Below are 21,829 nucleotides of genomic sequence, written 5' to 3'. Positions count from 1 at the left end.
ACCTTGATCGTTGGTCAGTTGACATCTTGTTTAATCTCCCAACCAATTTGCTTTCATAATGTCATGACAAAATGATCATCAGTTAACAAGAGGCTGAGAGGGCCTGCATCGCTCAATTGGATATTTTAGTAATCATGGCAAAATACTCTTATTTAAGTTATATTATAAATATTTCCAACTTATTGAGCTTTCTCTCTTAGCAATGGTTAAATGCGTCGATTAACATTTTAATGACATAAAATGTTTTTGTGCAGTAATTTTTATCATATGGTACCAAAAATTATTTTATTTTTTTAACAATTTTAAGATGAAGAATTAAATATTTCAAAATGCACATGGTGCCACGTACAGTAAGTGATGGCTATTTGACCTCTGTGACCCTTATTGTAAGTAAAGGTTATTCCTTTGAACAAACTTAGTAGCTTTTCACCCCAGCTGGCCTAATGTCAGGCCCCTGGGTCTCTTGGTTATAGAGCAGAATTTATTCAAAGGAGAAGTTGATGGATGAATAGATGGAGGGATGGACCGAGGAACTAAACAGAAAATAAGCTCACATGCCCTTCAGACAGGTTAGCCAATAAATAAGGGGGATACTGAGCATTACCCCTTCAGACAGGTTAGCCAATAAATAAGGGGGATACTGAGCATTACCCCTTCAGACAGGTTAGCCAATAAATAAGGGGGATACTGAGCATTAGAATAAAGTCTTACATCAGACGTGGGTATTCCTTTCTTCATGGGTTTAAATTTTTTATTCGGGTCCAGCTTGTAGATGTACTTGTCTGTGATAGCGACCGCTCGCTCTGCCTGCTGGTTGTGTTTATTCACCTGCCACAGAGGAAATAACTTTATTTAAGTATTCATATCATACCAACATATAATTGAGTGAAACACTTTTGTTACAGTAGTAAATTTGTCCCAAATATATTTCAATGCTTTTTGTTGCACCAAAATTGTTGTTAAATGACTATAGAAACCTTTTTATGGCTGTTCTGAAAGAAATTTGTCATAAAAACATCAGTGCTTCTTAAAACCTGAAATTTTCTAGAGATCCAACAGGGATCTCGGTACCCATCAATGAAGGAACATTTTGATTATACATGTATGTATGACTGACCTTTACTTTTCCCTCCTTTCACAATTTCCTTTCAATTATTTGATAACAAGGGGAACCTATAAGCAATAAAATCTTACAGAAGTCTTAGAAGAAACAAGCAATTGTGATAACAAACTTCATTTTGTACCCAAATATGGTGTGATGTAATACTATTTGTGTGTAACTTTACCATACATCCATGGGAATCCAAATGATTATGATGTCATACCTTCTTGACGTATGTAGAGAAGAGGATCTTTGTAAAAGCATCGTGTGTTTTGAGTGAGTTCATCTTTGTCACAAAATCAGCGGTACTACTGTTGTCCTTTGTCTGAAATCAAATCATACTTCTGTTAAAGGAGCCGATTCACTAGATACATTGTAACAGATTTTAACTTACTGAGTAAATCAGCTAACACTGTAAAATCTCATTAGTCAACATATATATCTCTAATATATATCCAATGTTTGAAGAGTTGAGTACTGTTTCTTCTGTGGGACAAATTTCTCCCAGCTTCTCGTATTCTAAAATTAATTTATTTCGATCAGGATGATAATTTCCCAAGAATTTGCATTTCCTTTTTCAGGCAAGTTATTGTTCACAAAATATGACCAGGAAAATAATCAACTGCCCAATCACAGCAAAAACAAACTTGAGGACTAACTCCAGTCTAGCTGAGCTTGATATCTCCTAGGTGAGCAAAACATGTTACCTATATACATATATCACTGATAATCTGAAATAAAGAAATGACTATACAAGCATGCTTTTTATTCAAAGTACCATTAATCCCATAATGTCCATTACCCATTTTACCTTGACCAATTAATGAATCAAATCTACATTTAGTTTCTTTGCTAATAGTTTTTAACTCTGTGTGTTTAATGAATCAGTTATTAAAATGGTTCACCTTGATTGTTTTATTCAGGTTTAGGAAATGAAGACCATTACAAGAGGCCCCAGGTGCCTGTATCACTCAACTGGATATTTCAGTAATATCACAATAAAAGCACTCTTAAGTTACATAAATAAATAAGAATTACAAATACTTCTCCAAATTTTTGGGACCTGCTTCTCAGTACCATATATTTTAGTCAATGTTTTCCTGTAACTAAATTTAGCATTCTGGTTCTAAAGAAAATTGAAAGCAGACTAGAACAATGCGAGGTCAGCAAGGGCCCCATCATGTTGCTATTTATCCCCCACAATCATAAAGAAGCCATCTTTCCATATCACCGAGACATTCAAAAGCAGTTGCAAGTAGGACGTGGAATACACATTGATGTAACTCTTGTTTCCTTCCACCTCCATATAACAGTATAATGCTCATTTGCAAAGCTTGATTGGGGCCATTGTCTGCAAGAGATCAAATTTGTCCTTGACCTCAGAACCCAAATGGCCTTGAACTGTTACCCAGTGACCATGATCTTGAGTTTAGTTGACATCTTGTTTAATCCCAATAAACTTTTCTTCATAATGTCTAGACAAAATGTCCATCAGTGAAAAATAAGAAAATTTGAACTTGACTTTGAAGCATTGGACCCGGTAACCTTGACCTTAAACATAGATATTTAATCAGTTGACTCATTGATTGACCTTAACCTTTGGTCAGTAGACTTATTGTATTATTCCAAGTAACTATGGTCAAGGTATTCATTTGAACAAACTTTGTAGCCCTTCACCAAAGCAAACGTACATGCCCAATATCAGATTCCTGGGGTTTTTGGTTATTGAGAAGAAGCTGTTAGAAAGATTTGAGCACATTTGACCCATGTTACCCTGATTGTATGTCAAGGTCAATTATTTGAACAATTTTAGTAGCCCTTTACACCAGCATGCTACAAGCCAAATATCAGGTCATTTGGCCTCTTTACTGAGAAGCAGTCATTCAAATGTTTTAACATGAAAATCAAGGTCTTTTATTTGAACAACTTGGAAGCCCTTCACTGCAGCATGCTGCAGGTCAAATACCAGGTTTCTGGGGCTCTTGATTTTGAAGAAGTTGTTTAAAGGGAAAAGTTAATGCTGGATTGATACCAGCCAGACAGCCATCAGAAGGACGCTGTACCACTACATACGCTCACTTGCCTTGAGCTATGAAGTAGATACCAGCATAAAGCGATCTGCCAGTATATAGCTACAATTTGTACTTAAAATGGGTAAGTTACAGCTGTAGGAATTGTAATTTGAACAAGATGAAATGTGTATATTTAGCAATTTAAACAAGAGATCCAAGAGGGATCTTGGCGCCCGCTGTTGAATGATCTTTTAAGATCTTTTCTCTTCTTTACTGATCTAATAAAACATACAGGTAAAATTTCAGAGATATCAATGATCCTGAAAAAACGTATACAATATCATGTATGTGTTAGTGTTGTAAACAAAAAAATGGTTAGTTTGGGTAGACACCTATTCGGTACTGTTGAAAAAACAGACAGTGAAATACACAGGACAGCTAGAATTCAATTATTTCATGGTAATCAGGAATTTAAAATCTGTAGAAAATTGTGTGTAAACAAAACCAAGCGGTGAAATAGAAATGCAAGCAGTTTATAATAATCATTTAGCTTGTATAGCTACTGTAGCCGACATGGTAGTTTATAGCTGATATAAAACACTGCCCTATATATTAGTTTAATGAAACTAAAAAACTTAATCCTTGCTATTGGTGCTTTCTATAGTGAAACTGAAAACCTTCATGTAGCCAAACTATATATACACCAACATTAATGAGCAAAGCATAGTATATATATGCATAAAAGTTGGTACAATTATAGTGTTGCAAAAAATGGAAAAAAAAGTTAACTAAATAACCATGTGAAAATGAATTTGAAAATTGAAGAATGTTATTCTGGAAAAAAACTTTAAAATGAGGCTTACTGCTAAAAGATGTTCACGTCTTGATATGAAAGTGAATATAACAACTCACTGTTATTTCTGTACAAGACTTTCTATAGAAAGCAATGTCCAACTTGTTTTGCCCATGGCACCCTTAAAACACGACTGGGTCACGTACGTACAAACAGAATGCTATATCTTCGCCCCGACTTTGCGTGGTGTATAATAAAACTACTCTGAATTTAGCACTACATTAGCTGTATGTGAAACCTCTCTATAACATCAATGACAATAAACAAGAAACAATGAGATGTGGGATGACTTGGTGAATGTCGATGAATGAGGTTAGATGTGCTCTGAAGTCACATCTAGAAAACAGTGCTAATCAGAACAAAAAACTGTTCGCTTTTCTTTTTGTGGAGGAGAGAATCATTCAGACGGAATTTTTTAAGCCAGTGTAAGGGAGATAACTGGTGTAATGCATTCTCAAATCAATGTTTTTGAGAGAGATGAGAATTATTTGTATGTAACGTATGAATTTGTACACTGTCAATAAAATTTGATTGAAGAAAGATTTCATCCATTCACAAAAAAGAAAGCAAACAATAAGTTACGGAATTGAACAGTTATGCATTCCTCTAGGCCATAGCAAGCTAATATTTGTATGTATACCTGGGAGACTTCGGGTGCCTGTCAAGTGTATAAAAGGGGAGACAAGTCTGATACAATTCCATGACAACAACATCAACAAATCATGCAGAATACCTAGTAGGTATGGGAACTATTATTGACTCTTTGATATACAAAAACCCAGAAGTTATATATCAGTTGTGTGCCACAAATTTAAACATGGACAATTGTTCTTTATACATAACATCGTTTTTGTTACTCAGCTTCAACATGCAGGTACATACAAATGTAGTAACTAAAATATTTCCACAAAAACTTCTAAAATGACAATATTTTCATTTTTCTTTTACATGATAAAATTGTCTGTTCTTTTAACATGACCAAACTTGATCCTCATGACATTCAAATTGTCTTTTGCATGATAACATATTGCCAAAGGTCAATTTTTTAATATTTTTTTGCTGAATGATATAAGCAATAATGCATGTATTTTTTCAGCATAAATTTGACTTTGTATGTCTATACAACAACAAACATTTACACAGTGAACTCTGTCTAAACCAGACTCTGTTTATTCTGTAATCTGGCCATATTTCAAGGTCCCCTTCCTCACTTAGTCTATTAAATCAAATCTGTGTAAACCTGTGACAACTTCATTCTGGTTGTCTACAACAGTGACTTTGTGGGCTATCTGCGAGTGTTAATGCCCACTGGAGTCTAGTTTAGACATGGCTGAACGATATCTACCCATTGGAGTCTAGTTTAGACATGGCTGAACGATATCTACCCACTGGAGTCTAGTTTAGACATGGCTGAACAATATCTACCCACTGGAGTCTAGTTTAGACATGGCTGAACAATATCTACCCACTGGAGTCTAGTTTAGACATGGCTGAACAATATCTACCCACTGGAGTCTAGTTTAGACATGGCTGAACAATATCTACCCATTGGAGTCTAGTTTAGACATGGCTGAACGATATCTACCCATTGGAGTCTAGTTTAGACATGGCTGAACAATATCTACCCATTGGAGTCTAGTTTAGACATAGCTGAACAATATCTACCCATTGGAGTCTAGTTTAGACATGGCTGAACAATATCTACCCACTGGAGTCTAGTTTAGACATGGCTGAACAATATCTACCCACTGGAGTCTAGTTTAGACATGGCTGAACAATATCTACCCACTGGAGTCTAGTTTAGACATGGCTGAACAATATCTACCCATTGGAGTCTAGTTTAGACATGGCTGAACAATATCTACCCACTGAAGTCTAGTTTAGACATGGCTGAACAATATCTACCCACTGGAGTCTAGTTTAGACATGGCTGAACAATATCTACCCATTGGAGTCTAGTTTAGACATGGCTGAACGATATCTACCCATTGGAGTCTAGTTTAGACATGGCTGAACGATATCTACCCATTGGAGTCTAGTTTAGACATGGCTGAACGATATCTACCCACTGGAGTCTAGTTTAGACATGGCTGAACGATATCTACCCATTGGAGTCTAGTTTAGACATGGCTGAACAATATCTACCCACTGGAGTCTAGTTTAGACATGGCTGAACAATATCTACCCACTGGAGTCTAGTTTAGACATGGCTGAACAATATCTACCCACTGGAGTCTAGTTTAGACATGGCTGAACAATATCTACCCACTGGAGTCTAGTTTAGACATGGCTGAACGATATCTACCCATTGGAGTCAAGTTTAGACATGGCTGAACAATATCTACCCATTGGAGTCTAGTTTACACATGGCTGAACAATATCTACCCATTGGAGTCTAGTTTAGACATGGCTGAACGATATCTACCCACTGGAGTCTAGTTTAGACATGGCTGAACAATATCTACCCACTGGAGTCTAGTTTAGACATGGCTGAACAATATCTACCCATTGGAGTCTAGTTTAGACATGGCTGAACAATATCTACCCACTGGAGTCTAGTTTAGACATGGCTGAACAATATCTACCCATTGGAGTCTAGTTTAGACATGGCTGAACAATATCTACCCATTGGAGTCTAGTTTAGACATGGCTGAACAATATCTACCCACTGGAGTCTAGTTTAGACATGGCTGAACGATATCTACCCACTGGAGTCAAGTTTAGACATGGCTGAACAATATCTACCCACTGGAGTCTAGTTTAGACATGGCTGAACAATATCTACCCACTGGAGTCTAGTTTAGACATGGCTGAACAATATCTACCCATTGGAGTCTAGTTTAGACATGGCTGAACAATATCTACCCATTGGAGTCTAGTTTAGACATGGCTGAACAATATCTACCCACTGGAGTCTAGTTTAGACATGGCTGAACAATATCTACCCATTGGAGTCTAGTTTAGACATGGCTGAACAATATCTACCCACTGGAGTCTAGTTTAGACATGGCTGAACAATATCTACCCACTGGAGTCTAGTTTAGACATGGCTGAACAATATCTACCCACTGGAGTCTAGTTTAGACATGGCTGAACAATATCTACCCATTGGAGTCTAGTTTAGACATGGCTGAACGATATCTACCCATTGGAGTCTAGTTTAGACATGGCTGAACGATATCTACCCATTGGAGTCTAGTTTAGACATGGCTGAACGATATCTACCCACTGGAGTCTAGTTTAGACATGGCTGAACGATATCTACCCACTGGAGTCTAGTTTAGACATGGCTGAACAATATCTACCCACTGGAGTCTAGTTTAGACATGGCTGAACAATATCTACCCACTGGAGTCTAGTTTAGACATGGCTGAACAATATCTACCCACTGGAGTCTAGTTTAGACATGGCTGAACAATATCTACCCACTGGAGTCTAGTTTAGACATGGCTGAACGATATCTACCCATTGGAGTCAAGTTTAGACATGGCTGAACAATATCTACCCATTGGAGTCTAGTTTACACATGGCTGAACAATATCTACCCATTGGAGTCTAGTTTAGACATGGCTGAACGATATCTACCCACTGGAGTCTAGTTTAGACATGGCTGAACAATATCTACCCACTGGAGTCTAGTTTAGACATGGCTGAACAATATCTACCCATTGGAGTCTAGTTTAGACATGGCTGAACAATATCTACCCACTGGAGTCTAGTTTAGACATGGCTGAACAATATCTACCCATTGGAGTCTAGTTTAGACATGGCTGAACAATATCTACCCATTGGAGTCTAGTTTAGACATGGCTGAACAATATCTACCCACTGGAGTCTAGTTTAGACATGGCTGAACGATATCTACCCACTGGAGTCAAGTTTAGACATGGCTGAACAATATCTACCCATTGGAGTCTAGTTTAGACATGGCTGAACGATATCTACCCACTGGAGTCTAGTTTAGACATGGCTGAACAATATCTACCCACTGGAGTCTAGTTTAGACATGGCTGAACAATATCTACCCACTGGAGTCTAGTTTAGACATGGCTGAACAATATCTACCCACTGGAGTCTAGTTTAGACATGGCTGAACAATATCTACCCACTGGAGTCTAGTTTAGACATGGCTGAACAATATCTACCCATTGGAGTCTAGTTTAGACATGGCTGAACGATATCTACCCATTGGAGTCTAGTTTAGACATGGCTGAACGATATCTACCCATTGGAGTCTAGTTTAGACATGGCTGAACGATATCTACCCACTGGAGTCTAGTTTAGACATGGCTGAACGATATCTACCCATTGGAGTCTAGTTTAGACATGGCTGAACAATATCTACCCACTGGAGTCTAGTTTAGACATGGCTGAACAATATCTACCCACTGGAGTCTAGTTTAGACATGGCTGAACAATATCTACCCATTGGAGTCTAGTTTAGACATGGCTGAACAATATCTACCCACTGGAGTCTAGTTTAGACATGGCTGAACGATATCTACCCATTGGAGTCAAGTTTAGACATGGCTGAACAATATCTACCCATTGGAGTCTAGTTTACACATGGCTGAACAATATCTACCCATTGGAGTCTAGTTTAGACATGGCTGAACGATATCTACCCACTGGAGTCTAGTTTAGACATGGCTGAACAATATCTACCCACTGGAGTCTAGTTTAGACATGGCTGAACAATATCTACCCATTGGAGTCTAGTTTAGACATGGCTGAACAATATCTACCCACTGGAGTCTAGTTTAGACATGGCTGAACAATATCTACCCATTGGAGTCTAGTTTAGACATGGCTGAACAATATCTACCCATTGGAGTCTAGTTTAGACATGGCTGAACGATATCTACCCACTGGAGTCTAGTTTAGACATGGCTGAACGATATCTACCCACTGGAGTCAAGTTTAGACATGGCTGAACAATATCTACCCATTGGAGTCTAGTTTAGACATGGCTGAACAATATCTACCCATTGGAGTCTAGTTTAGACATGGCTGAACGATATCTACCCACTGGAGTCTAGTTTAGACATGGCTGAACAATATCTACCCACTGGAGTCTAGTTTAGACATGGCTGAACAATATCTACCCACTGGAGTCTAGTTTAGACATGGCTGAACGATATCTACCCATTGGAGTCTAGTTTAGACATGGCTGAACGATATCTACCCATTGGAGTCTAGTTTAGACATGGCTGAACGATATTTACCCATTGGAGTCTAGTTTAGACATGGCTGAACGATATCTACCCACTGGAGTCTAGTTTAGACATGGCTGAACGATATCTACCCACTGGAGTCTAGTTTAGACATGGCTGAACGATATCTACCCATTGGAGTCTAGTTTAGACATGGCTGAACGATATCTACCCACTGGAGTCTAGTTTAGACATGGCTGAACAATATCTACCCACTGGAGTCTAGTTTAGACATGGCTGAACAATATCTACCCACTGGAGTCTAGTTTAGACATGGCTGAACAATATCTACCCACTGGAGTCTAGTTTAGACATGGCTGAACAATATCTACCCACTGGAGTCTAGTTTAGACATGGCTGAACAATATCTACCCACTGGAGTCTAGTTTAGACATGGCTGAACAATATCTACCCACTGGAGTCTAGTTTAGACATGGCTGAACAATATCTACCCATTGGAGTCTAGTTTAGACATGGCTGAACAATATCTACCCACTGGAGTCTAGTTTAGACATGGCTGAACAATATCTACCCACTGGAGTCTAGTTTAGACATGGCTGAACAATATCTACCCACTGGAGTCTAGTTTAGACATGGCTGAACAATATCTACCCATTGGAGTCTAGTTTAGACATGGCTGAACAATATCTACCCATTGGAGTCTAGTTTAGACATGGCTGAACAATATCTACCCACTGGAGTCTAGTTTAGACATGGCTGAACAATATCTACCCATTGGAGTCTAGTTTAGACATGGCTGAACAATATCTACCCATTGGAGTCTAGTTTAGACATGGCTGAACAATATCTACCCATTGGAGTCTAGTTTAGACATGGCTGAACAATATCTACCCATTGGAGTCTAGTTTAGACATGGCTGAACAATATCTACCCATTGGAGTCTAGTTTAGACAGAGTCCATTGTATACTGAAATCAGAACTCCTGGATTTCTGATATCATAATGGCAGTCAGTGTTTAAGAAAAATCCACATTGCAACAATGAATATGCATGCACATATACAGACCATTACGGAAATGAATTGTGTACATCATAATGATTTTGTAATTCATTCTTAAAACTCTCATGACGTTCAACAGTGTTGATTCTAATTTGCTGAAAAAGGGGGTACTGGGTCCATCCCTTCTCAGAACTGCATGGGTAACATTTTTTGCTGTTCTCACATAAAGAACATTTCATGCCCTTTTCATCTTTCTTTGGCCATAGAATTTTTACATCGAATGCATTAGGATCCTCAGCAGTTTTGTTCCAAAATTCTTCCAACAGCTGTGTTGTCTCATCTATGTCTGTTTACGATGGTTTGAATCGGAAATAAAATATTTTTTGCTTCACTTTCACCGAATGTCACATGTGGGTCAACAACTTTGACAGCACAGTCCACACATATGGCAGAAGTCATTTTTGTCTCCATATCTCTATTTGGACAGTGTAATAAGCTTCAACCAATGGTAGGTAGCATAGTAAAGTCTTAGTGCAGATGTAAACAATATGGCGTCAGAAATCATGATAATGAAAGCCTTTAGCTAGATTTTCTGTTTGATAAAAGGGGATTATCATTTAATAGCAATGAAGACTAATAAATGATAAAATGCAGACCCCCAAAAAAACGCAGACACGGAACAAAAATACAGACACAGAACAAACACTTCCCCTGGTTTGACATTTTGCTACATCATTTGAGTATATGTGGTAATACCACGAAGCTAGGCTCTAGAATCAACACTGCTCAACACCTACACATTTGTCTGTAAAACGTACAGCAGAATACTTACAGAGGAAAGGTAGTTGGCATCCCACCTTCTACGGTACCCCCAGTCTGACCTCTGACCTCGGAGTACATCCTGTGCTGTGACCTTGAGTCTCAATACAGGCCATTCTGACTTTGGCTGGTGTCGTAGAATCATGTGTGCACGCCACCTTCAGATCATATAAATAATATCTTCATTATAAAATAATTTCTTAGTACTTTTCTGAATACACTAGCTGAATTGATATATTAAAGTGATATGCTGCTGAAGATCAGCACACCCTTCCCTCATACACCGAGTAGATATTATGTTATGCGTGAAGTTCATTTTAAATGGAAATATGTTTCGTAAAAGACAACATAACATAGCCATAACAGTAAGTTATTGTTTACGGATGGACAAACAATGGATATCAGACAACAAAGATAATTTTTATGGCCAAACATGATCATGATGGGCTAAAAACATCAGATGTGGCTACATACCGTCCATGAGTTTGTTGTAGCATGGCCACCATGCCTTCCAGTACAGATGGAGGCCTTGGCCACTGGATTGACTTTCCATAGTCTTTCATGTTACGTACATTCCTGAGATCAAAAGATAAAATATTTTGTTGTGAACTTTTAACTAGAGACATCTATAGGACAAGAAAGTCAAGTATCATTATTTGACAAATTTCCATAAAAAGCAACAGTGACCTGTATGACATTTGAAACCCTGAAATACCAAATTGCGGAAGATATTATTGTTCATTAATAGGTAGAGAGATATTGAAGTGATACTCACCTGAATCGCTCTACACAGCTGTTAACATAGCGCCTCATTTTGTACCTCCTGAATCGTGACATGATCAGATAGATAGCTCGCATGAACTTGGCCTTTCGTCGAGCATTAGCTCCTCGCCACATCTGAAGAAGAAATCAAAATAAAACTCATTAAATTGTCAAGCAAATACTAACAGATCATAATATAGCTATTTCATTCATAAAAAAATGTCCAATTACTATCCCTTGATTTTTTGAAACCTTTGAGTAATATCCCAGAATCGTGACAGTTTTCAGCTCACCTTCACAAATGAGGTAAAGATAGACTAGAGGCCAAATGGGCCTGTATCAGCATCAGGATTTTAAGTCATTATTGCAAAACACTCACAATTTAAGTTATATTACAAATACTGTCAGAGTTTGAGATCTGCCACTCAGTATCATACATTACAGTCAACAATTTCCTTTGATTACCATTTAGTTTTCGGGGTCCTTCATTGTGGGAGATCTTATCTGCTATATAGTACTGACCCCCAACCCACCCACACACCCTCATAGGGAACTGATAATAACATTGCATGAATTCTGTATCCATCATTGTGTGAAATTTAATCAAAATCCCTCAAGGAATGAAGCTGCTACAAACATATGTACAAGATGGCAAATATAGATCAAATCCTTTCATTCCAACAGAAGAAGAATTTTAAAGAATTTGGTACTTTTTATATTGGGTCCTGCCGGCCCTTCAGGTCCCTGGGGGCAAGATCCATAGTTTATATACAAAAAAGGTTCCCCAAGGATGCTCCAGATGAAATTTGGTCAAAATCTACTAAACACGTTCGTAACTAGTAGCAAGTTAAGCTTTAAGAAAAGATGACAGATGGATACTATGCCATAAAGCCATAAGGTCACAGGCCCTTTTGACCAGGTGAGCTAAAAATCTGAAATCATACACAGGTGAGGTAAAAATAGAAAAGTTTGAAATAAAACGTGTACCTTCTGCATGAAGATGATGATCTTTGGTAGGGACCTGTCCCTCTCTTCTTCCAGGGCAAACAAGGTCTGAGGCGAGCGGATAAATATCTTTGATTTCCCATACTTGACGTCGTCATTGTAATTGAACTGGTTAATGATAGTCTTGACACCATCGATATCAATTCCTCGAAAGTTTGGCCATGTTGCTTTTGTGGTACATTTGTATCTATTAATTAGCAAAAAAATTGATATTGAAAAGGTTTTAAGATTTTCTTTAAAACAGTATTTATTCATTACTTTCATGAGTAACTGGATTTCATTGTTTAATGGGTAATATTTCAGGCTATTTTTCTTTGAAAGCATAAAACTTAACAAACGAATTTGGTAATTTGATTGCAAAAAGTGATATTTTAAGTCACAGTGAACTTTAATATTAAAATGCAACCATTTTTAATTCTCCTTACTTCAGTGTAGTCCAATCAACATAAATGTATTTACCTGTCAATAAGCATATGTCCACAAATAAGCCCCTTTCCTGCCCACAAATATTCGCCCCCTTCTTCATTTTTGTAGAATCATCATATTTACAATATCATAATAGTTCCCAAATAAGCCCTCCCCAAATTTTGAGTGTAGATTTTTAAACCAGGAAAAGTGACACAATTATTTGAGGTCAAGTACAACAAGATTGTGTTACTCGTTAATATGAGAAACCAACCTGACTGACATCTGATGCGATGAATGTATTTTAATTTAACCATGTGTAGAGTGTATAATATTATGTAAGAAAAGAATAATACCTTTGGAGGAATCTTCCGTAGCCAGCTCGATAGGCAAAGCCCGCCCTCCGTACATGGACATTCTCCAGCAGTCCGAGGTACATGACCTGATGTTGGACACGCTCTGTGTCAATGCGTGATGGAGACTTGATCTCATTTGGCTTGATGCATCTGACATAGTGTGGCTCCTAACAGGGAGAAAAGCAAAATATTGGGGTCAAATGATTTCTTTTTTATGAATTATCTTTCAGAGACATAATAATTGTCGATAATAGTCAATATTCTGTCTAGATTGGGAATTAAAGTATAGATTATCAGTTGATAACACCTTTTCTAGTAACTGATGGTGTTTGCATTTGTCAGATTATTAAGTATTTGTTTATTTTTGGAAATTTTGTTAAGCAATCTCTAAACAGCAGAAATCAGTGAAAGTAAACCATAGATAGATCTGTAAATACCCTTTGGATTACTGACAACCCGAAAAATTACATTTGATCAGAACTACATCTTAGTATCATTTCAGATAAGTTTGTGTAGAAACCAACTGGTAGTATTTGAGAAGTTTAAATAGTGTTTTTCAAGAGTGTTTGGCTGTCATGGTTGTCATCTTGGATTTCCGACCTGAATGAAAAACAATCTGAGAGTATTGTTAAAGCAATACATGTTCCGTACTAGCCCCTGCTAAAAATAATGACGGTGACCTTGACCCAAAAACCTTGAACTCAAACTTTATCTGTAGCCTCATACAAACTTTCACCAAATACACCTTGAAGCATGGCTGATAAAAGTGTGGATAACTGAGTGGACTTTCGACATACAGACAGATGGACGGACTGATATATAGACAGACGGACGGATGGACGTGGAGGAAAGCTATAGTCCCCCCTGTTTCACAGGTAGCAGACTAATAAGCATTCTTGTTTAGACTTTTTGTGTGAAATTTAAAGCCAGGGAGGTGATATGCCTCACTTATAAATTACAGCAAAGTTCCCCTTTGGAAACACTGTCACTCTGTCCTGAGGGGTCAGACCGGCCTCATTTATATAAAATACGATCGCCATGCCCCAAAAATGCTTCACACAATATTTGGTAGAAATTTACTTAAAGGTAAGGTTAAGGAGGAGTAGTGTTTCGAAAGTGAAAGTTTAATAGCACAATGGCTATACACCATAGGGTATTTCACTTACTTTTGAAGCCAAGTTTTGCACCAGAGAAATAATGGAATTCTTGAAGTTAGTTCCTGCAGTTGTGGGACGTTTTGTTGTCTCTGTGATTTTTTGGCTGCCATCTGGCCACATATCCTTCAACAGGGACTCTTTGCTGTAAAACAAAAAGAAAAAAAAATTGAAATGAAAAATGCTTCAAGAATTTTTCAAAAGTCATTCAAGTATATTCTTCAGCTTAGCACATTAGTCTACCTAGCTGTATATAAACAAGCAGACATTGGATGGTGTTCCTGGTAAAGGCTTGATGTACATTTTGTAGTTCAGCCATAGTGATGTAATAGTGTGTCAGACAGTATTAGAATGTGGTTCAGCCTTAATTGTTGATAATACAAAATTTTGTTGTAAAGTTTACATCTGTGACCACAGGAAATTTTAACCATTGTTTTCCTTAGTGTACATAAATGCTGTTTTTTATTTCAATAGATCTGGGTAAAATTTCTGTATAACAAGTTTCCCCAACCATTGGAAATTGTTATATTGTAACTTTATTATAGGATTTTAAAATAATACAGCCGAGCCAAATTTAGGAAATTTTTGTTTTTTATTATCCAATAATCTATTCTACAACTAAAACACATACAGGGCCTGGTGTCCAAAAAGTTATATACTTGAAATCAGTGGTGATTCTGATCTTTGTACAGCAGCAGTTTAATTCTGTAAAAATTTTTCACCTGTTGTACAGTAATCGTTTAATGTCCTGGAATAACGTGTCCCTGTTCTTGTCGATAAACCCTAGCACACTGTATTGCACTTGACCAGCGTAGTGTTTGATTCGGAAGTCACGACTGTGTTCTAAGGTCTTGTCAGACGGGGCAAGCTATAACACAAAATATACATACTGCTTCATAATTTACATTATCAATTGTATACAGTAATAAGGATGTTTGATAAACAATAACACATTTGTAAAACATTTGTGCCCTAGCTCCCAATTTGAAAGATAAGGAATTTAATGCAAAATTTATGTTCAAAACATGTCAAAAGTTTTGAATTCATAAAATGTAATATGAATTGATCACTTCAATACGGTTACTGTTTACGAGTAAATTACAGATTCTGCAAAACTTCAGGCAAAGCATAATGCCACTATTAGGCCTCCTACTGCACAAAAAACTGACGAGTGCCGAGAGGAATGAAGGAATTTTATAACCTATTTCCAATAGATTTTCAACAAAAGATAGTCAAAAATGTGATTATCCTGTATAGAATATAGTAAGTTAAGCTCTTCCCCAGACGCAAACATGAGATCGTATAATTTATAATTTTGTTGACCATTGGCTGTGGGAGGTTTTTGCAAAATGTCTCTGACATTAGAGAAGTTGAAAATGTAAAAATGAGAATTAAACATATTAAGCTACATTAACCTAATTTGGCATACTTGGCAACTTCTTGGAAAGTCTATGGAGAGCACACATGTTCATTATTTCAAGCCTCTTTGCAAATACCTCGAAACACTACTTTTTAAGCTGCTCTTTTTGTTGTTTTCAAACCAAGAACTTTTTAACCAACATTTAACACATTTGACCCATGACCTTGAAAAGGTATGCTACTCTCTGCTCCTGGTCCAATATCATGACCCTTTGCCTCTTGGTTATTGAGAAAATCAAACCTGTTAATTGTTGACATTGCAAGAAACAGAATATAGTCTCAGGTGACCTAAAAATTCACACAATTAGAGTTCTCCCTTCCAAATAGGAAGTGCTGGCAAATAGCTTTTTTTATTTTCCAAACTATGACTGATATTTGAGTTGAAACTAGATTAAATGTTCAAGGTCAATTTAATAAGTGAAATGATTGGAGGCTATCTCCCCTTCTCCACTTGTAGGCCCTAATTAATACAAACACGATCTCAAACATGAAAGACAAGTCTGAATAAGCCAGAAAGAGTTATTCCCCTTTGACAGACTTACTATCTTCTTGCCAATGCTTCCCATCTGTGTGACACCCTAAATTTCTGCTGTTAATAATAACCATGACAGAAAATGGAAACTTCAAAACTCCACATAAAAATATATTCTTAATTCTACGTACCTCTCTGCAGGTAAAATGGTCATGCTTGCCAAGTTTCTTAGCCATCACTGATAAAAACATCTGAAAAGGAAACCACATTATCAAACCATAATACAAGTCAATAATAACTTACCCCAATTTTGAAGTGAAACAGAAAAAAGAGAATTCAATTGAACAAACTAATTAAGTAGCACTTCACCTCAGCAATCTCCAGACAGAAGTTAAATATTTTAGCCTACTTAACCCCTGTGACCTTGAATGTAGGTCAAGATCATTCATTTTAACAAACTTTGTAGCCCTTTACCTCAGCATGCTACAGACCCATTTTCAGGTCCCTGAACCTCTTGATTATTAAGAGATTGTTTAAAGATTTTAGCATTTGTCATACAGTTAAAATTGTTTTAAAGACCCTTTCCACGAGATCCTGGAAAAAAGGTCACATGACATTTGGTCTCTTAATTAAATCCAAAATTCGATAAAAAAAAAAAAGACTTAGAAAGACCATATACAGTATCAAACTCTTTAAAATGCAATGTTTCAGTGACAACATAAGACAATAAACCTGTGCAAAGTAATAACTAGAGGATGCAAATAAATTGAAAGTTACTTAGCAAATTAGATTAAAGAGAAAGAAAATTTTTAATGTTTACCTAATTAACTCTTTACATACTGAAAACAAATTTTGCGATTGTAAATGATGGATTTTTTGGTAAAAATCAATTCTGACTAGGCCTAAATCCAAATATATCTACCATAATGAAGTTTGAGTGCTTTGGTCTTAAACAGTGGTCTTGACACATTTATTCTTCGCAAAAAAGCATTTTTAACCATTTATAGGCGAGTGAGTTGAACTCCTGGTTTCCTGTAAGATACTGTCAGAGCTTTGAATCCTGGGGAATATTGCTTTCAAAGTTAATGATAACCTCTTTACTCTTTCTCGAATTGCGTATCTGTCTTTCCCACTTTCTGCTGCTATCTTGTAGGCCAATCTTCCAACATTACGTAATCTGATTGCTTCAATCTTGTCATTTAAAGTTAAACTTTATGTTTTGGCCATTTGTTTGTTTTTACTTAACATCCTATTAACAGCCAGGGTCATTTAAGGACGTGCCAGGTTTTGGAGGTGGAGGAAAGCCGGAGTACCCGGAGAAAAATCACCGGCCTACAGTCAGTACCTAGCAACCTCCCCATATGGGTTTCAAACTCACAGCCCAGAGGTGGAGGGCTAGTGTTAAAGTGTCTTATTAACCACACTTTGGTGAAGTCATACTCTGACTACACTGGGCAACTAAAACAACAACAGGGCTTAATGGCACATAAAGCGTCCCAAGTGAGCACTGTTCCTTAAATCTCACGAAGAAAAAAACGAAGTACCTCATCAGTGACCTTGCCGACACTGAGACAGGCCTCATCCAGGATGGCCAGCACTCCTTTGTGGGGCTGTTCGACCAGGTCACAAATGATCTTGTTATTGAAGTATTCAATGTGGGTCCATTGGATTCCCTCCCTCATGTACTCCTCCTGTTCCTGTTTCAGGACAAGCTCGATAAACAGCTGCTGTAGCTTCTCGTTACAGTAGTTAATACAGAACTGTTCAAAACTGAAACAACAAAGAAACACATAATCTGCCGTGTCAAATGTTTAGCTCAAGGATATATATATAATACATGGTCAGTGTCTTAAAATTTCAGATGTATTTTGGCAAGGGGTAAAGAAAGACGAAAGTGGCGAGCCTTGGCAAGCCACTTTTGTCTGTCTGTCCCTAGCCAAAAATACAGCTTATATTTTAAGACACTGATCATGTATTCTATTTATCCTGCAAGAGTCATAAGAAATTTTCTTCAAAAATAATCATTTTGAAGTGAAACAGTGTCAAAAATGACAGAAATATGTTTGCTTTTTAAACGTTGTTTCACTTTGAAGTAGGTCAGTTGAATTGACGCACGTGCTAAAATCCCAAAACACGGCTGTTTTCCATCAGTGGGTGTATTCCGACAATGCAGTGGTAGTTGCAGGATATAGGTAAGAAAGACGACAATAGATGTAGGATCACACTAAAATTATCCCTGAGTAATCAGCTGGTTAAGACAGGTTTACAAAGACTATAATTAGTGACCTTCAAAACTGAACTAATGGAGGATTTTAATCAACCTTGTTACAGTATGAGACTGAAAGATATTTTTCAACAAACAATGTATTGTTGTTGCTCCGCTCTGAGTGTAACAGGCCTCAGGACCATTAAAAAAATTCCCTGCCCACTATAGTAAGCCTCTTCTTCATTTTTGCAGAATCATCAATATCAAAGTAGTTAAGCTAAACATGATTCACAGATTATCTCTTCTCAAACTGTAATATCAAAATTTTACAATAAAGGAGGGACTTATTTGAGGATAAATACGGTGTTACCATTCTTGTTATGAGTAATCTGTCACTTAATTGCCTTCATTTGTTTTAAAACTACTTAACATCCCAGATCACTTGATTTATTCCTATTTAAAATAATGACTGCTCCAATGCAGGTTTGGTAAAACCCTGATAATTACATTCATATCTTGCTCACCTGTTGTTGTCGAAGATTTCAAATCCGTATATGTCGAGAACACCAATGACCGTGTTCTTTCCGACGTAGCCCATACCACTGACCTTGGGGTCAATAGCCTCATTGATCTGTGCCACAATCCATGAAAACATTCGGTCATAAATTGCCTGGAAAATACAATAAATGGTAATTAAAAAGATTATACATTATTCTACCACGTTTGCTATGCAACGCCAGTTTTGATTGGTTTAAAACGGTGTATGATTTGCCAGTAATCCACTCTTGTGTCAATAATACACGCTCGTGAGTAACAGTGCCTTGTCGTTTCTTGTGAATTGTAACAGCCATGTAGCGACACATTTCCCGGGGTTTCTTTGCCATTTTTATATTAGGAAGAGGTAGATCTCAGAACTAAACAGTACTTGGTAGAATAATAATAATTAACTTTGCCTCGTGTTTTGTTGCAGGATATACAACGAGAACGAGGATATTTGCAATTATATTAATAACGAAGGCCGCAGTTATTAATATAATTGCAAATATCCTCGTCCTCGTTGTATATCCTGCAACAATTACACGAATCATTGTTAATTATTTCTTAAAAAAACAAATTGGAAATCATGAAAGGAATACTTTCATGTAAAATATATACAGTCATACCCTGTTATACCGTCACTTTTGTCCCATGCCAATTTTGGCAGTATAACGAGATGGAGGTATAATAGGGTTTCAGTAAGGCAGCCGTACACATATTAACCTCGGCTACAATGTACATCAGCAGGTTGATTAGTTTCATTTGTATGTTTTAAGGACTATTTGTAAAATGAACTGTTGAACCAGTAGCCACTGGGTAATTATAGTATATCCTTCACTCTCTAATGTAAGCAGCGTTATAACATTTATTTGGTGTCTAAGATTAAACTTTGGTTTGGTTTATTTTGTTTCCACATCCTATTAACAGCCAGGGACATTTAAGGACGTGCCAGGTTTTGGAGGTGGAGGAAAGCCGGAGTACCCGGAGAAAAACCACCGGCTACGGCCAGTACCTGGCAATTGCCCCACGTAGGGTTTCGTACTCGCAACCCAGAGGTGGAGGGCTAGTGATAAAGTGTCGGGACACCTCAACCACTCGGCCACCGCGGCCCCTTCTAAGATCAAACAAATCTCAATTTAACTATATTGGTGACATACCTTACAGAAGGCATCCCTAGCATACAGGGCATCAGATGTACTTAGTCCCTTCTCCACCACTTGACCCCCTGCAGCAATCACACGGTAACACAGAGCCTTCTCAAGGTCATCAGGGGTCACAGACAACATGGCTGCTATGTTGCCAAGCAATTTCTTATCTTCAATAAACGCCACATCATGGTCTTCACTTGTTCCATATTCCACATTTCCCTGCAGAAATAGACAAGTCACTTGTTTACTACTTGTAACATGATTTGGAGATTCGGAGACAGGTGTTCATTTCTTGGATTATATTACTAGCTTCTAATTTAAGGACATCAATTGAAACTGAATCCCTCTTATATAGGAAAAATATTGAGCGATACCATAAGATTATTACTTCTATCAAATATCAATTGAATTTCACTTAGGATTATTTAGCAGCATATTAAAAGTGTAAATTTAGAAAGAAAATGAGATACACAGTTTGCTGGATTTCATGATCTCAACTGACAAAATACATTCATAGATTTTGCAATTGAAACTAAATCATTAAAGGGAGACAACTCCTTGCTCCCTATTAGTATAATATCTTGACTGTTATAAAAATTGTGACCTATTCCTTATACCAGTTGTAGGATTGCTGACAGAACTTTCCACAATGCTTCGGCGTGGCTGTATGCAAATCCCATCGTCTTCATGGCCGACATGACGGCACGGTAATCCTCGCGATCATTTAATGAGGCACACTGTCAGGAATTACAAATATAATACATGGTTAAATAGCTTGAATGCTTCTTTTAAATTGCGAAATTTTCAAAAGCTCTTAAAACTATGTATTTTTTTAACAAATTAGCTCCTGCCAACACATAAGTCACCTTTATTTATGCCAAATGATCAATTTTAAAATAGAAGGCTATATAAAGCAAGTTTTAAATAATCAAAGGTTTCTAGAAGGCTATATAAAGCAAGTTTTAAATAGTGAAAGGTTTCTAAAACATAGTCTGTGTACCTTTGGGTCTCCACCTTGTCTGATGAAGTGATATTTCATTGGATCTCGTGTCAACTTGAGCTCTGCTAATTTCTCATCCTTGGCCCCATACAGTAACTATAAAGAATAAAACAGATTTACAATGATCCTCACATAGAAACCTCTCATTATTGACAACATTATCAGTAAAAATAAAACCAGTTTGATTTATTGCTTGTTTGAAATCATTTATGTTTTGATTGTACGAGAAGACATAATAGTTTTTTTAAACAGGCAAAGCAAATCCTAATTCTTATTGATTCCTGATCAACCTGTATTCAAGTGGGGTTTTTTTTCATCAATTTTCCAGTCCTAGATAAGGGCTGATAATTAGCATAATAAATCACTGCATTAAATGTGTTAAATGTAATAGGCCCCATTACAGAAT

The 21,829-nt window shown here is 37.1% G+C and overlaps 1 protein-coding gene across 4 annotated transcripts in view; it reads right to left on the bottom strand.

Moving 5' to 3' along the window:
* LOC117343092 (unconventional myosin-Id-like) overlaps positions 1-21,829 on the bottom strand; it is a 45,422-nt gene that overhangs the window by 6,729 nt on the left and 16,864 nt on the right. For 2 of the 4 annotated variants that reach the window (XM_033905387.1, XM_033905388.1), the window contains 16 exons: positions 21,424-21,519; positions 21,041-21,160; positions 20,433-20,642; positions 19,263-19,408; positions 18,077-18,302; positions 16,724-16,783; positions 15,364-15,509; positions 14,654-14,786; positions 13,488-13,654; positions 12,709-12,913; positions 11,735-11,856; positions 11,434-11,535; positions 10,973-11,117; positions 4,608-4,625; positions 1,326-1,427; positions 712-828 (listed from right to left, as the gene is read on the bottom strand). In XM_033905387.1, the coding sequence (XP_033761278.1) occupies positions 712-828; positions 1,326-1,427; positions 4,608-4,625; positions 10,973-11,117; positions 11,434-11,535; positions 11,735-11,856; positions 12,709-12,913; positions 13,488-13,654; positions 14,654-14,786; positions 15,364-15,509; positions 16,724-16,783; positions 18,077-18,302; positions 19,263-19,408; positions 20,433-20,642; positions 21,041-21,160; positions 21,424-21,519 (2,115 nt within the window). The remainder of the gene's footprint in view (positions 1-711; positions 829-1,325; positions 1,428-4,607; positions 4,626-10,972; positions 11,118-11,433; positions 11,536-11,734; positions 11,857-12,708; positions 12,914-13,487; positions 13,655-14,653; positions 14,787-15,363; positions 15,510-16,723; positions 16,784-18,076; positions 18,303-19,262; positions 19,409-20,432; positions 20,643-21,040; positions 21,161-21,423; positions 21,520-21,829) is intronic. The other 2 variants (XM_033905389.1, XM_033905390.1) reach the window with 1 other exon arrangement.

This window comes from Pecten maximus, chromosome 15, assembly GCF_902652985.1.
Source record: "Pecten maximus chromosome 15, xPecMax1.1, whole genome shotgun sequence".
NCBI classification, from domain to species: domain Eukaryota; kingdom Metazoa; phylum Mollusca; class Bivalvia; order Pectinida; family Pectinidae; genus Pecten; species Pecten maximus.
The sequence above is the reverse complement of the archived record's forward strand: the minus strand, read 5'-3'. Positions and strand labels throughout refer to the sequence as shown.